Source organism: Chaetodon trifascialis, chromosome 11 (assembly GCF_039877785.1).
Source record: "Chaetodon trifascialis isolate fChaTrf1 chromosome 11, fChaTrf1.hap1, whole genome shotgun sequence".
Classification (NCBI taxonomy): Eukaryota; Metazoa; Chordata; class Actinopteri; order Chaetodontiformes; family Chaetodontidae; genus Chaetodon; species Chaetodon trifascialis.
In genome coordinates, this window is record NC_092066.1 from 15,354,051 (window position 1) to 15,369,024 (window position 14,974).

A 14,974-nucleotide genomic window follows, 5' to 3' on the forward strand; every position below is an offset into this window, starting at 1 on the left:
CTAAACTTTTCGGATGTCTATGCATTGTTAGCACAATGCAATTATGCTATTGTGCTACAACTGTTGGCATGAAGAGTGATGTCCCCTCTAAAGTCCTCCAATGTTTCCACTTAATTTTATTTATTTATTTATTTAATTTAAATTTCTTTCTTTCTTTCCCTCTGGAGGTAGTTCAACTTGTGACTCTGAAACCGCTGGACCAAACTACTGGCCTGTACATAAAGCACTTCAAAACACCTTCACCTCAAATAATAACATGGCATTTACACATTGTTGAATCAATATTAACTAACTAATAAGCTCTTATACAACAATTCAAAGGTCCGGCAGTGTGTAGGTTAAGAGGGATCTATTGGCAGAAAAGTAACGTAATGATCCTAATCATGTTTTCTTTCATGTATAATCAGTTGAAAATATGCACTGTGTTTTTGTTGCCTTAGAATGAGCTCTTAGCATCTACAGAGGGAGCAGGTCCTATTCCAAGGAGGCCGCCATGTGGCAGCACAACTTTCCTACAGTAGCCCAGAATGGACAAACCAACTCTGACTCGAGAGAGTGCCTTTCATGCATTTCAGGCCATTGTTGTGGAGGGTGAGGTGAGAGCTACTCAGCTGGCCAATCTGCAACCACACTACTAGATGACACTAACTCCCAGACACTGGACCTTTAAGTAGGAGTTTGAATGAAGTAAGTAAACGATCTGAGTACCTCTGCCACCACTGTTTAAAGATAGATGCTAAACACACACACAGGCACTCATACACACACAAGATACACAGTAATTACTTGTGGGCTTCACTGTGACAAATATAAGACACGTCTCTGTGGGAGAAAGCCTGAGAGGATCTAACATAAAACATTTACAAGACAGCAGGAAGCAGGACAGAAAAAAGAGACAGAGACAGAGAGAGAGAGAGAGAGAGAGAGAGAGAGAGAGAGAGAGAGAGGGATGAACCAGGGGAGGGAGGAAAGGAGTGTGATGAAGGCAGTGGAGGAGGTGATTGTATCGCATGCCTGGAGGGACAAAGTGGGAACTTTAATTAAGAAATAGGGGGGCTGGATTTCCCGTCTCGGTGGTGACTCCTTTTAAGAAACGTGCCTATATGATTCATGGCAGTGACTGAGGGGGCACAGTTGTTTAAAGGCAGTTTGAAGGAGGGGATGAGACTCTCTCTGCAGCCCAAACATTACGTAACACAGTTTCACTGATGCAACCCCAGCACAATGCTCAACGCCTCCGAACATCATACAAATGCACAGGACTCCACAGTCAGCCTCCCTGCTGCATCCCACATGCTAAATGATTCGCACCATTCATCGCCCATATGCTGCTATGCTCTCAAAACCACACTAGATCTCCCTGCATGTCAAATATTCTGTGTTGTATAATGTTTTCGTGATTGCAGTGCAGTCCAAACTGTATTGAAACCCAAGCTCAAACAAACTAATTGAGTGGGTAATGCTGCTAATGATGGTTAGAGAGCAGAGATATGAGGAGAGGGAATACGGGGTGGAAAACAAGGTGGAAATGGGGAGAGATGAGGAGGAGAAGAGGCTGGGTATATGAAGATCAAGGAGCTGTGCTTAGAAGAAGTGACAGAGGAGAGGAAAAAGGGGCTGGGAGGGAGCCAAGGTTGAGAGTGAGGATGAGAGGGGCAGAGGTGTCGAGGGAGAGCAGATGAAAAAGACACAGAAGAGTAGTTGAGCAGTTGTTGGAGGCGGATGTGCGGATGCAGAGAGGAAGAGCTATGTGAAACAATACAGGGATAAAGGGCACTTGGGATGGAGGAGTGAAAAAGAGGGGAGGGAGGAAGGTTGATAAAAAGCATGAGATGAAAAAAAAATAGAGAAGCACTCAAGCAGCTGAAGTAGAGAGCGGATGAGAGGGTGAGAGCAAAGGAAAGAGCGAGGGAGAGGGAGGTGCAGAAGAAGAAGAAGAAGAGGGAGCTTTGTTTGAAGATGATGGAGGACTCACAACATGAAGTCTTGCTCCCAGCTGGGCAAGTTGCCTCTGACAGCAATGGTTGTGCTCTTCACATTTTGTACCTTTAGAGTCACATAAGTGTTGAACTTCTCTGTTTAGGAGAGAGGGATGAAGAAAGAGACATGTTACAATAAAACACCTCAGCATTAGAAAATAATAATGTTGACATAACAATGCTGAGATATAGATGTTATATTCTCCAGATCAATTTCCCATCCCTTCACTTCCACTGATGGCTGCAGCATGTAATATGTCCACAGTCTAAGATTTATGTCACATAACAGTGAGTCCCCCCCACCCCCTGATCTACCTCTTTCTATTTCCAGGATCCCAGGTCTTACCTTGGGGTCCATCCAGCTTGGCTTTCTTCACTGTGGAAACACAGAGAGGGACAAAATCACACACAGGAACACCATCTGTTTTCACTTCTGAACGCTCCTGCATCCTCTGTTCTGGCTTCACACAGCGAACAAGCAACAAAAGGATGCTTGTGACAAATGAAAACAAAGTCTTTGGATTTTAATAAAATACATGCCACAGGAAACTCATGAAAATTACTGTATTTAGACATATTTTTAGATCACCACTGATTGGCAGAAGATATACAGTGCATATTCACATGGTACATGAGTGTTGACGCAGGATAATGAAATTGCAATGGTGCAGATTTGAACCGAGTGCTCAGCTTTTTTTACCATAAGGTCGAGACATGTTGGCCCTGAGTGTGGTGGCAAAACACAGAAACACACAGCGCTTGAAAATGGGCGGTGTTCCCACTGCGCTTCATCAGTGTGGGATTTAGAAACAGAAAGTACAGCAAGCCTACGCACAAATAACAAGAACAACACAGCACAGATTAAACAGATGACCACAATAAATACATTGTTATTAATAACATGTTTTAATTAGGAGAAATTCCAGTAGTAAATGTGCTGTAAAATCAAGTATAAAACCATTTCATTATTTTATGATTAAACACATCAACATGCAGCAGCCTAATGTGTCTGTTAACTCTGGGAAGATGTTTATTGTACAAGCACTCAAAAGCAAAATTCCCACCTTTATCAAACACATCTGTCAGAGGGTTTTCAGTGTAAAGTTTAGGGCTCTCTCTCTGCACCACCTTTTTACCAGCTCTGACGTAACTCGCGCATACATTTTTAATGCTCTACTATCCGCTGCTTTCCACCATGGACCCACATGCTCCAGAAGATCCCCACACCACACTGCAGGTGTGTGCAGATAATAAACACAGGGTCGCATTAATAAAATGCATAGTGAAGCTTAATATGTTATGTAACCGAACCTGCACCTTTATCGCCCCATGAGAAATGCGACATGAACACCAATTCATGGCTTATCTTACAATATTCTCCACGGACCATCCACACCAGAGCCTGTCGCCATAGTAACCACCACAAAATGAAAAGTTGATGGAAAATTGCCCTGAGTCAGCAAGACGCTTTCTGTTTCTATTTCTCACTGCTTTTGCTTCATATTTATTTTATACGACACAAATTCAAGCTAAATCTGCAGCACTTAATGCCACGCGGCTCCATCAGCACACACACTCACACACACACTAAACTGCAGTGACTCACTCACATACACCTGCAGCAATGATAAAAAATCTAAATCTCTGCTTCCATTCATACCTCAGCTACCTTATTGCTAACTCAACGTCTTTACTTTAGCTCCAGTTCTGTTTTCAAACAGCTGTCACTATAAATGTTAAGAGAAAATGAAAGCATTCAATACAATGCAGAGAAGACAAGAAAGAAACCAAGCTATGTTCTCAGCAGTCCTTTACATTGTTTAAGCAGAGCACATCAGAGCCTGCTGGGTTTTAGTGTCAAGACTCAAACAGCCCTGGAAATAGATCAGCACATGAGGAGGATCAATAAAAAAGGAATTGAATTTTCGACAGTGGAAAGCTGAAGCTTAATAATAGCATACTGTCATAAATCTCTGTGACAGGATCAGTTACAATGAGAAATGTTCACAAGCCCCACAACAATATTTTGCCACAGTTGCATGAATCTCAGCACACAGGACGACCCCCCAACACACACATGAATACTGCACATGTAAGTGCCCATAACTCATAAACAATACGCCTATGACGGGCTGTAACATTAGATCAACCAGCTGAAATGTAGGTTATGGGTGAGTAGCCTAGATTCAGAAAATGAGGTCAAAGATATAACCATCTGTCACCATCTCACTAATTGACAAATCAAAGTGTGTTTGTTTTCTTATTCATTAATCAGAGGATGCACAGCATAATCTGTACAGCCAGACAGTAAATTTTGTGCAACGCCATTTTTTGAGCAGATACTTCATTCAGGAAGTAGCTCTGACACAGCAGACTCTGTCTTACGGGAACCAAGCCTATTGCCAAGAAAACAGAGGCTTGACAGGGAATCAAGCAAACCCTTCAACTTGAACTGTCAGGGAATGTAAAATAGGGAGCGGGAGAGCTGAGTTCAGCCATCCAATGACAAAATGTGGGCTGACACGATTTAGATAGACAGCGCCTTATTCTGAGGGATCATATACACGTACAGATCTGCAGCAGTCCTCGCAACTGCTGACAGAGACATTACACTGGCAGATTTAGTGTCCAAAACAAGACAGAGAGAAAACTGGACTTGAAAGTATGTGGGATATCTGCAGGAAAGAAAGCCAAGTTTTTCAGAGTTAATCTGTATCTGTGTCTCAATTCTGCTTTGTCGGCAGATGCTCCAAAGAAATGCTGCCTATTCAAGAGGCACAAAGTACTGTGGAGGCCAGAAATAGCTCCAGTCAGGTAAGCATGAATGATGTAACAGGAACAGAAAGAGGGATCTCTGCCAGGTCTCGTAGTCTACGACACTGACAGCCGCAGCCAGTGTTTATGAATGAATAACGCTCAGGGCTCTAATGACACCTGGGACTGACTCAGTGGGTGGACCTGGCAGGACAGGATGAGGTGTGGTAGCATCCATAATGGGCCTGATGTATAAAAGGTGACTTTGAAATGCCCTTAACTTTCTTTTTGTACTCAAGTAGCCATTATTCCATCTACGCCAATCGTCTAGAGGTCAAATATACCTCTATGCACTCATTTACTGACTAGATTAGATGAAGCTTAAAGGATTAGTTGATGAGTCGATTGGTTGATCGGCAGAAAAATAACTTGCTCATCATCATCTCAGATGTGAGGGTTTGTTTTTGTCTTATCTGATCAAAAACTAAATATCTTTGGGTTCTGGGCTGTTGGTCAAAACAAGCAATCTTAAGACTTTTAAGCCTTTAGCCATTTGTGATTGGGATTTGGCTGCATTATTTAGTAAACTGCAAATTATTTTCTCTATGAATTGATTAGTCTGGAATATGTCAGAAAATTATTAAAAAAAAACAACTGTCATAATATCCTCAAGATCAAGGCCGCATCTTCAAATGTGTTTTTTGGTCCGACCTACAGCCCAAAACCCATAGATGTTCACTGGCATTTGTGCTTGAAAAATTACATTAAAAAACAAACCAATTATCAAACCTGCTCATTAATTTTCCATTGAACTTTCTTTGGATCAACTCATCGACTGATTAACCAATTGTTTCAGCTCAAACTGAGATGTTTTATTGTTTTACTTTTTTGATATTTCACAGATCAACAGCTTCAGGTCCAGCAGTCAGGACATACTTATACAGGTCCATCAAAACCCTGCTAATTATCATTCCTGTTGGTTCCAGTCCAATTATACAAAAGTTGTTTTTGCAGTTATGCTGATTCAACCTCGATCTGTTCAACAAAGGGCCACAAAATGTGTTTCATAGGAGACCCCTCTCTCTCAGCCTGGGCTGTGTTCCCCTGATTATATACTGTGAAGCTGGAAGCGGTACTTTCTGAGCAATCGCAGCAGATGCTTATTCATCGCGCTGAGAGGCAACAGTGTCAGCATCAGGTGCTTTCAGGAAGTCTGGTAGGAGGAGGTGACGCATCGCCTCAGGGAAAACGTTGAGGAGTGACGAGCACCGCTCGACTACGAGTATTCCCTCACGACTACAGCAGAGCGGCAGGACGGAGGCGGCAAGCGGTGCGGCAGCGGTAGGGGCTTTTCCTCGTCCTCCTCCGCCTCTGACTGCCCACACATGAATGAACAGAGTGGTCGATACACACACACACACACACACACACACACACACACACACACACACACACACACACACACACACACACAGAAACCGCAACAGTACTTTCAATGGGAGGACACAGTGGTTCTCCTCCACCATGAAGACATTTATAGAAACTCACAGAGCCAATGAATGTTTGTGATAACAGCCACGACTGGACTAGCCTCCAACTGTCTCCCTTGTTCTGCTATCATATAGCTCATTCATATAATGCATGTTTGTTGAGGTCAAACAGTAAATTAAGCAAACATGTCATTCAGCAATTGTGCCGTTAAAAGCATCCCAATGGCATCCCCCACTACAAACGTGCTGTGTTTCCGCGAGGACGAGCGGAGCTGCTGTTTAATGACTGATCAGCACAAACCCTCCGCGGCTCGGGCAGCACAGACTTTTCCTCGGAGCTGAGAGCCCGCAGGCTCTGTCAGACAACTGCTGCAGTTCAACCCTGAGCAAGTGATACTTCAACAACATCAAACACGGAGGGCGTTAATTGCCCCTTTAATGGCCTCTCTTACCTCCCACACATAGCAGGGACATCTCTAATAGCGGCGTGAGCGTCCCTGGTTGTCCTCTACTTAGTGCTCCGTGATTTGTTTGGTCAGTCGGTTTGTCTCTTGGTTACAAAAAGAAAAAAAAACTGTACTCAAACCGCCAAACCGTTACCCTAAATGGTACCGGAAACAGAGCAGCATCATCTCAGAAACGCTTGGTCTCTTTCTCCGCGGAGCTGTCGCTCATTTGGCAGGACAAGACACACAGGAGTGAATTCCTCGCCCCCCTCTTCTTCCTCCTCTGCATTGCCTCAGCTCTCCTCCGCTGCTCCTCTTGCGCGCACAGCCATCTTGTTTCAGCAGTAGCACCCTCCGCGCGAGGACAGCTCCCCCGCGCCGCGCCGCTCCGCTCTGACGTCACGGTTGATGAGTAGCAGGCGCGCGGTGGGGTGAGCGGGGGAGACAGAGACGGGATGGGGCTGTTTTAATACCGTGGCCAGTGTAATGCACTCAGCGATGACGGCTGGGAATTTCATTCATTGTTTTACAAAACACAAATACTAAATGCTCTTTCAAAGCCTTATATGAGCAGGGATAACCTTATGGTAGAATACCGATACTATATATATACAACTTATCATAATACATGTGACGTTCAAATTCTGCAAAAAGGACTCAGTGGATACACATGTTTTGTATTGTCTATTGCAGCAGTACCCAACCGACCGGTACCGGTCCGTGGGCCATTTGGTACCGGGCCGCACAGAAAGAGACTGAACAAAAAATATTTTATTGATCATCAGAGTCTGACAGAAGTTTTATTTTGAAAATCAGGTGCATCCGCCTGTACCTCTGTACATATGTCACACACACACACACACACACACACACACACACACACACACACACACACACACACACACACACACACACACACACACACGACTAATGTGCTCCGTGGTGCAAAAAATGTTGGGGACTGCTGGTCTATTGGCTTTACAATGACGATGATTGGATAGAAACCATAAGTGGGTTTATCTCAATATCTTGTTTCCTCAGATCTCAACCTTTCACAGAGAAATTGTATTCATTTTAGAAAGCTACAATACTGTGCGTCAAAGTATTAACTGCTGCCATTTAATCACAGCAGGAGAGAGTACTTTCATTTGGAAATCATTTACAGTCAGTAATGATGATGACTGTAATACTGGATAACAATTGCGGCATGATAGGTCAGAAGTTTACATTGTCCCATTATAGCAAGAAGATCTTGGGCTCCAGTGTAACCTGATCAGTTGTGGTCATTAATCATTAATATTTAACAGGGAAGTTATGTGGCAGAGGTCTGTATGATTAGGACAGTACTTATTTAGTACAGCAGTACTACACCAGCACAACAGTAGCTTAAAAGGAGCATGAGAACAAAAATTAAATTGCCAATGACCACTTTAAAACCTCAATGGCTAAATTCAAAATAGGGATTATCAAAGCAACTTATTAGCTATTATCCTAAAGAGTTGGCATTGTTGTTCTAATTGATCATAAACAGTCGTCGGGCAGCGTGTTCGCAATTGATTAATTATTAGTTTGAGACCTGGACCTGTGCAGATGGAGAATACCTTATAGTACCAATAATTGACGCCAGGTGGCAGCGTTTGGCAGACATGGCTCTGAAACTACTCCAAATAATCAACGCGATGAAGCCTGTTGTTTACGCCTACACTCGGTTCAAGATGGCTGCTGGAGACAACAGCGGCAGGCCTCCTTGCCTTAATTTCTCCGGCCCGGGTCCTTTGGGAAACAGCCAGCCCAGCAACAGCGTTTTCTCCATGCCAGCATCCAACGGCGGAGCGGTCGGTGCGGCCGGGGGAGCCCAGGGAGCAGCGAGGCGTCCCAACCCGCAGCTGGGGCCTGGCGGGGGAGAGAGCAACGGTGTTTCGACCGGAGCTCAACCGACTGCGCAGAACTCCCTGCAGCAGTCCGCTGCGGCAGGTGCTGCGGCAGCCGGAGCCATGGCTACCCCGGCGTCCAACATGGCAACCACCGCAGCGTCAAACGCGTCCCAGGCGGCAGCACCTACTGCCACTCCCGCAGCTGCGTCTGTGCTGGTGTACCGAGAGCCAGTGTACAACTGGCAGGCAACGAAGAGCACCGTGAAGGAGAGATTTGCTTTCCTCTTCAACAACGAAGTACTCAGTGACGTTCATTTTTTAGTGGGCAAGGGAATCGGGGTTCAGAGGATACCTGCGCACAGGTAAGCTAAAATGATTAACTGCAACATTAGCATTCAAAACATTAGCTAGCTGACTCTGCAAAGCACAGACTTAACCTCTCCGCTGTTGTTTATTGTTGCTGACTCCTGGCATGGTCAGGTTTGTTCTTGCTGTGGGGAGCGCAGTGTTTGATGCCATGTTCAACGGTGGGATGGCGACGACCTCAACGGAGATCGAGCTTCCTGATGTAGAACCGGCTGCTTTTCTGGCCCTCTTAAAGTAAGGAGGAGGAGGGGAGGGAGAAGCAGGTCATTTGAACTTTTGCTAGTCCTGAAAATGAGCTTTTTTTATTTCACATGGAATATTAGCCTTTGGGAAGCAGCAAGAAATTGCAGCCAACATGACACTGTACCATGAAATGTCATACCAATGCATTCATCATATGTTATTGATTAAGCTTAGCATATACGTGTCTAAATTGCGTGCCACGAAACTATTCGTATGTAACAATAGATATTGACATGAGATGATGTATAACTTGTGGACCTCCTGCAGGTTTCTCTACTCTGATGAGGTCCAGATTGGGCCTGAGACGGTGATGACCACGCTATATACAGCTAAGAAGTATGCAGTGCCAGCACTGGAGGCCCACTGTGTGGAGTTCCTGAAGAAGAACCTGAGAGCCGACAATGCTTTCATGCTGCTCACACAGGTCTGCTTAACCCAACTATGAACGCTGACCAGTTCATGTTTGCCATTCAGTGTGTAGGACTCATTGTACTGCCTGTGAATATGCATATAATAGTGTGCACATTAAGTCCTAACAAACATGAAAATTAATATACACTTCAAAATGTTTTTAATAACACTAAAACAGTAGAATTCAGTACCCCAGATATGCAAATACACAGCATGATAGCGGTCAATTTCAAAGCATGGTATACCGTAAAACCGGTACACCACTGCAACCGTAGACCGAATACATAAGCTTCTGAAAAAGGACCCTACTTCTCACTTGATTTATTACCTCAGTAAACAGTTTCCTAATAGATTTATGGTCTCCACTAGTTTCAAGTCTTCTTCAATACAGCATAATGTTCGTTTTGTAAATTACGGTCCCATTTAGAGTCAAATAGACTATAAAGCATGAGATGCTTTAGGGTGTGGCTACCTTGTGATTGACAAGTTGCTACCATGGCATGTCCTCAGGTTCTCCGTCAGATGCAGTCAGGAATGGGAGGGTTTGGGTTAGCACTGCATATCCTCAAAACCTCCACCCTCTCAGCCTAATGTGGTCATTGCTGGCTCCAAAAAAAAGATGGCAACGTCCATTATGCCAGGTTACTACAAAAACTTCCCCCGTTACATTCTTAAAATGGCCAAAATAGTGATTTAAATCAGAAACTGTCATATCAAAGAATAAACAACTTTACAGTATGACCAGCTTCTTGATGCCAGCTTTCAGGGTTATTTTTTGATGCTCAGTGCTATGAACACATTTTGGTCTGTCCCAAAAAAGTGTGAAGTTCTGAGATCCAGTTCCACTCATTGATCTTAGAGTAATTATGCATATCTGCAATACAGTACTTATTGAATCCAAGAGCAGTTATCAATTCTGAATATCTAACTAGGCTGTGAAGTGAAAAAGGTGTTCTTTAAACTGTGGTACTCTTCCTTTCAGGCACGGTTGTTTGATGAGCCTCAGCTTGCCAGCCTCTGTCTAGAAAACATTGACAAGAACACTGGTGATGCTCTTGCTGCTGAAGGCTTTACAGACATAGATTTGGGTAATGTTGCCTTGTGAACGTTGTCATTATCTCCACATGTTGTATTTATTATGATTAACGGTCTAACTAATGACTGATTTTTCATCTCTCCTTCCCCTAGATACATTGGTGGCAGTATTGGAGAGGGATACCCTCGGGGTGAGGGAGGTGCGCTTGTTTGGCGCTGCAGTGCGTTGGGCAGAGGCGGAGGCTCACAGGCAGCAGCTGCAGCCAACGCCCGAGAACAAGCGCAAAGTCTTGGGCAAAGCTCTCACACTCATCCGCTTCCCCCTCATGACCATTGAGGAGTTTGCTGCAGGTGAACAGAAACAAAGTACAACCAGCACTACAGCTTCACTGTCACGTTGTGTTTCCCTGCTCTCGCTCTTTGTCAATTCCTCTCTCACCCAAAACACACACGCGTGCACACATACACACATACACTGTCTTTCAGGCTTTGATCCTTGTGCTTGGGTCTTGTCATCGTACCTTCAGGTCCAGCCCAATCCAGTATTCTGACTGACAGGGAGGTGGTGAGTCTCTTCCTCCACTTCACAGTAAACCCAAAGCCTCGTGTAGACTTCATTGACCGGCCACGTTGCTGCCTCCGCGGGAAGGAGTGCAGCATCACCCGTTTTGGACAGGTGGAGAGCCGCTGGGGTTACAGCGGGACAAGTGACCGCATACGGTGAGTGAGGAGCAGAACATGCTCAGAACTTTTAACTGAATGCAGTCAAATATTTAATGAATATTTAGTAATTATTTATGATCCAAAAATTGCCTATGATATTAGCTAACTAAGAAAATGACAGTATAGTCAGTAAAGCGTTTAATCATAGAACAGGAAAATGAAACCACACCACAACAACACATTTCCCTGCTCCACCCAAACTTAAACAGAGATTAATGACAACTTTTCAGTCAGTAAGTAAGAAGAAACAATATATCAGATAATTTGACTATACCTTTACCATACTGTTTAATATAAAGCCACGGACTTTATTAACAGGAGCACAAACTTTATGAGACCTGAAAAAACATGTGCTGACAGAATTCTGTCATCTCAATAGACACAGGAAAGAAAAAATGATTCCAAACACTCAAACAAGCATGCTGGGCCAGTAGGTGGTGACAGAGTCTACATCAGCTATTCATCAAACACCAGAGAGGCAACAATGGGCATGCGCAAATAGAGGTGATGACATCATCATTTGCCAGACGCTCCGTTTTATGCGCGCACGCCAATAAACAGAAACTGCAGTTTTAGAAAATATGCGCTTTAAAAAGCATTTTATAAAAATCTCTCTTTTAGTGGCCCAAAATGCTGTTTGCATGTGGACGAGATGCCCAAACGCAAATGAAAATGCTAGCTTTGCAAAATATCTGTATAGATGTGGTCAAAACCATCAAACCATCATTAAGGTTGTTAATTACACCTGTGCCTTTCCTGTAATGACAAGCGAAACTGTGAAAAAGTTTGTGACTAGATAAGCACTAAGGAAGATAGAAATAAGTAACACCACACACTGTACATGCAGCTCCACACTGTTAACTACCCTCTCATTCTTAATATTTTTTTTTTTCTTCTCAGGTTCTCAGTAAACAGAAGGATATTTGTGGTCGGGTTCGGTCTCTACGGTTCTATACACGGACCCACAGACTACCAAGTTAACATACAGGTGTGGACCCGAATCCTTCATAGCTTTTATGTCTGGTTTCACTGTATGTTGAATGCATGTTGTATAACATGTTTTGACTGTTTGTGTCTGCTCTCTCTCTCAATGCAGATCATTCACACAGACAGTAACACAGTGCTGGGCCAGAATGACACAGGCTTCAGCTGTGATGGGTCCGCCAACACTTTCAGAGTCATGTTCAAAGAACCAGTGGAGATATTACCCAACGTCAACTACACTGCCTGTGCTACACTGAAGGTCCGTGACGTGTTGGTTAAAAAGCCAGATACACATGTTTAGGAGTTCAGTCAAGTCCAAGGGCTATGATTATTTTGATTATTTATAAATCTGCAGATTAATTCATCATTTGGTCTATAAAATAGATGTGTAAAAGCAGTGTATTCACCCTCTCTGTCTGCCTCGCAGGGTCCAGACTCTCATTATGGTACAAAAGGAATGCGAAAGGTGACACACGAGTCATCATCCACTGGCACAAAAACGTGTTTCACCTTCTGCTACGCTGCGGGAAACAACAACGGCACTTCTGTAGAGGACGGACAGATTCCTGAGGTCATCTTCTACACATAGTCACCTCTGACATCAAATCTTCCATCAAATGTGACAACCTGACACCAGCGCGGGGCCACGTCTCAGCAGCCGTACTGGGGACTAATCTCCAGACATCATACTGTTCCCTCCATGTAGTGCACTACTGTTGAGCACAGGGGAGGTCAGATAGCTGTAAAGCGATGTAGGTCACTACATGGGGCGTAGCTTGTCATTTGAGATGCCATCTCTCTCTTTTTCAGCGGGTTCCTTTATCCCCTTGTGTTGTAGTGATGCCAGCCTCTTAAACAGACATGACTGTAACAGACTCCACAAGGGACTAGGAGAGAGGGAGGGAGGAGGCTCTCAGATTATTCACAGTATCGATGTCACTGCTGTGGATTGACGGCGTAAGGCTTGACACTGAATTCTACTTAAGATGTACAATTCCCCTTCCTGTACTCCGCAGCATTAGTGCAAAGGAGAGTCGCAACTGTATGAATGTACAGTCTGTCAGATTTGCCAAGTTCCTCATCACCATTCAGTACAGACCAGCATTTCACTCAGTTCCACATCATCAGCTGTAACTTCCATAGACTCCTAGATCTCATAGGCTGTATGAACTCTTGGCGAATTTGAACCGAACTTCATATTAATCTTAACAACATGATTAGGTAAGTAATTTTTGGGTTTCTACTTACAGTACAATCTGTGATATCTTGTGTCCTTGCTTGGTAGTTGCCTATACCCAAGATAACTTGCACTTCTCGGCCTTGCATATGTTAATTTGGTTGTTCTATGAATGCACACTAACTCTTCAGATATGTTTCTTTTGGGCTTTGTTTTAAAAAGTGTGGGGGCAGAGAGCATTCTCTCTTGGTGCAGAAGTGAAAGGGTTGTATATTAAAGTGGCATTTATTAACAGTATATATGTAACTTGAAATAACTATTGATTAAAGAGTGAAGAAAATGCATTTTGGTGCTTGTTTCTTTGAAAAAGAATCCACGCCAGGAGGAGAGAGTGTCCAATGATACCGCTCTTATGTCTGTCTGTTAAATGTAAGGCTAGACTTTACCCAGCAGCCTGTTAGCTTAGCATAGAGACTGGAAACAGAGAGATTCACTAATTAGCAGTGGTTATGTTGACTATTTATTTACTTATTTTCCATTCTTTATTTTAAGGAAAATCCTGAGAACTAAATGTCATTGGGAGCTCACAGTAAATTTAGCAATAACTCAATACTGCATAAAACTTAAAACAACAGAAAAGAATTAAAGACATTTAAAGCCATATACTACAGTAGTACTCTTTATCCTAAAGAAAAGAGAGGCTTGTCTTGTCTTAAGACACGATGTTCCGGACTATGGTTTCTTACTTTAATTTCCGGAATATCTGATGGTTGCCTGGCAACGGCAGTCAGCCCGTTGTGCCGCGCATAGAACACCGTTCTACTTAAATCCTCTTAATGGCTTTACACGTCGGCTTCCGTAAGGGGTAAAGACCGGAATATATCGCGTTAACTGATGAGCTTTACAGGCGTTGGCAGGTGGATTTTTAGAACGTTGGACAGAAACGGGCTAACGCTAGCTGTTCATTCATCAAGGTGGAGACCTTATTTGAATTTGACCGAGAATAAAGCCATAGACGAAAGGTTCTAGATGCCAAGAAACTCAAATAGGAGGCAGACAGCACCTGCAATGTAATCCAGTCATATGGCTCTGTATGATAAGGGCCACATTAAAGACAGCAAAGAATGGGGGTAAAAAAAACAAAAAAAAAACAGTAAGCGTTATAAATAAATAAAACCCAGTGTCTATCATGCCTTACAGAGAGAGGGGGCCACCCAAACTTATCATACAGATTACAATGATGACTATTATAATCATCACCAGTAATAAATCCTTTATGGATGAATAAATAATAGTCACTCCCTTACAGTCTTTGTACTAAGATGCTAACCAACTGCTTACTGTAGCATTAGGCTGTAACATTCACCATACAGGTCAGAGTTATTGAACTTCTCATCAAACTCACTGACACAAAGCAAATAAGCGTACCTCCCAAAATGTTCAACTCTTCACTGAAGCCGACTGGTGAAAAAACAGAAATTCAGGAGTCACA

The 14,974-nt window shown here is 43.5% G+C and overlaps 2 protein-coding genes across 2 annotated transcripts in view; one reads left to right on the top strand and one right to left on the bottom strand.

Annotated features, from left to right (window-relative positions):
- The window catches only part of LOC139338682 (protein unc-13 homolog A-like), a 32,260-nt gene extending 25,248 nt beyond the window's left edge, over nt 1-7,012 (bottom strand). Inside the window, exons 1-3 of the mRNA XM_070973914.1 lie at nt 6,676-7,012; nt 2,326-2,355; nt 1,976-2,075 (exon numbers count right to left, since the gene is read on the bottom strand). Of these exons, the coding sequence (XP_070830015.1) occupies nt 1,976-2,075; nt 2,326-2,355; nt 6,676-6,697 (152 nt within the window). The 5' untranslated portion in view covers nt 6,698-7,012. The remainder of the gene's footprint in view (nt 1-1,975; nt 2,076-2,325; nt 2,356-6,675) is intronic.
- A 1,336-nt stretch (nt 7,013-8,348) lies between these two features.
- Nucleotides 8,349-13,826, top strand: LOC139338679 (BTB/POZ domain-containing protein 2-like). Its single transcript, XM_070973910.1, has 9 exons — nt 8,349-8,905; nt 9,024-9,143; nt 9,420-9,576; nt 10,546-10,651; nt 10,752-10,949; nt 11,126-11,318; nt 12,222-12,309; nt 12,418-12,564; nt 12,733-13,826. The coding sequence occupies exons 1-9, from the start codon at nt 8,349-8,351 to the stop codon at nt 12,892-12,894; spliced, it is 1,728 nt and encodes a 575-aa protein (XP_070830011.1). The 3' UTR covers nt 12,895-13,826.
- The last annotated feature ends 1,148 nt before the right edge of the window (nt 13,827-14,974 follow it).

Coding starts and splice junctions, on each gene's coding strand:
- LOC139338679 (XM_070973910.1), top strand. CDS start 8,349: ATGAAGCCTGTTGTTTACGCCTACACTCGGTTCAAGATGGCTGCTGGA. Junction 9,577..10,545: donor CTTTCATGCTGCTCACACAG/GTCTGCTTAACC, acceptor TCTTCCTTTCAG/GCACGGTTGTTTGATGAGCC. Junction 10,950..11,125: donor CATTGAGGAGTTTGCTGCAG/GTGAACAGAAAC, acceptor TCGTACCTTCAG/GTCCAGCCCAATCCAGTATT.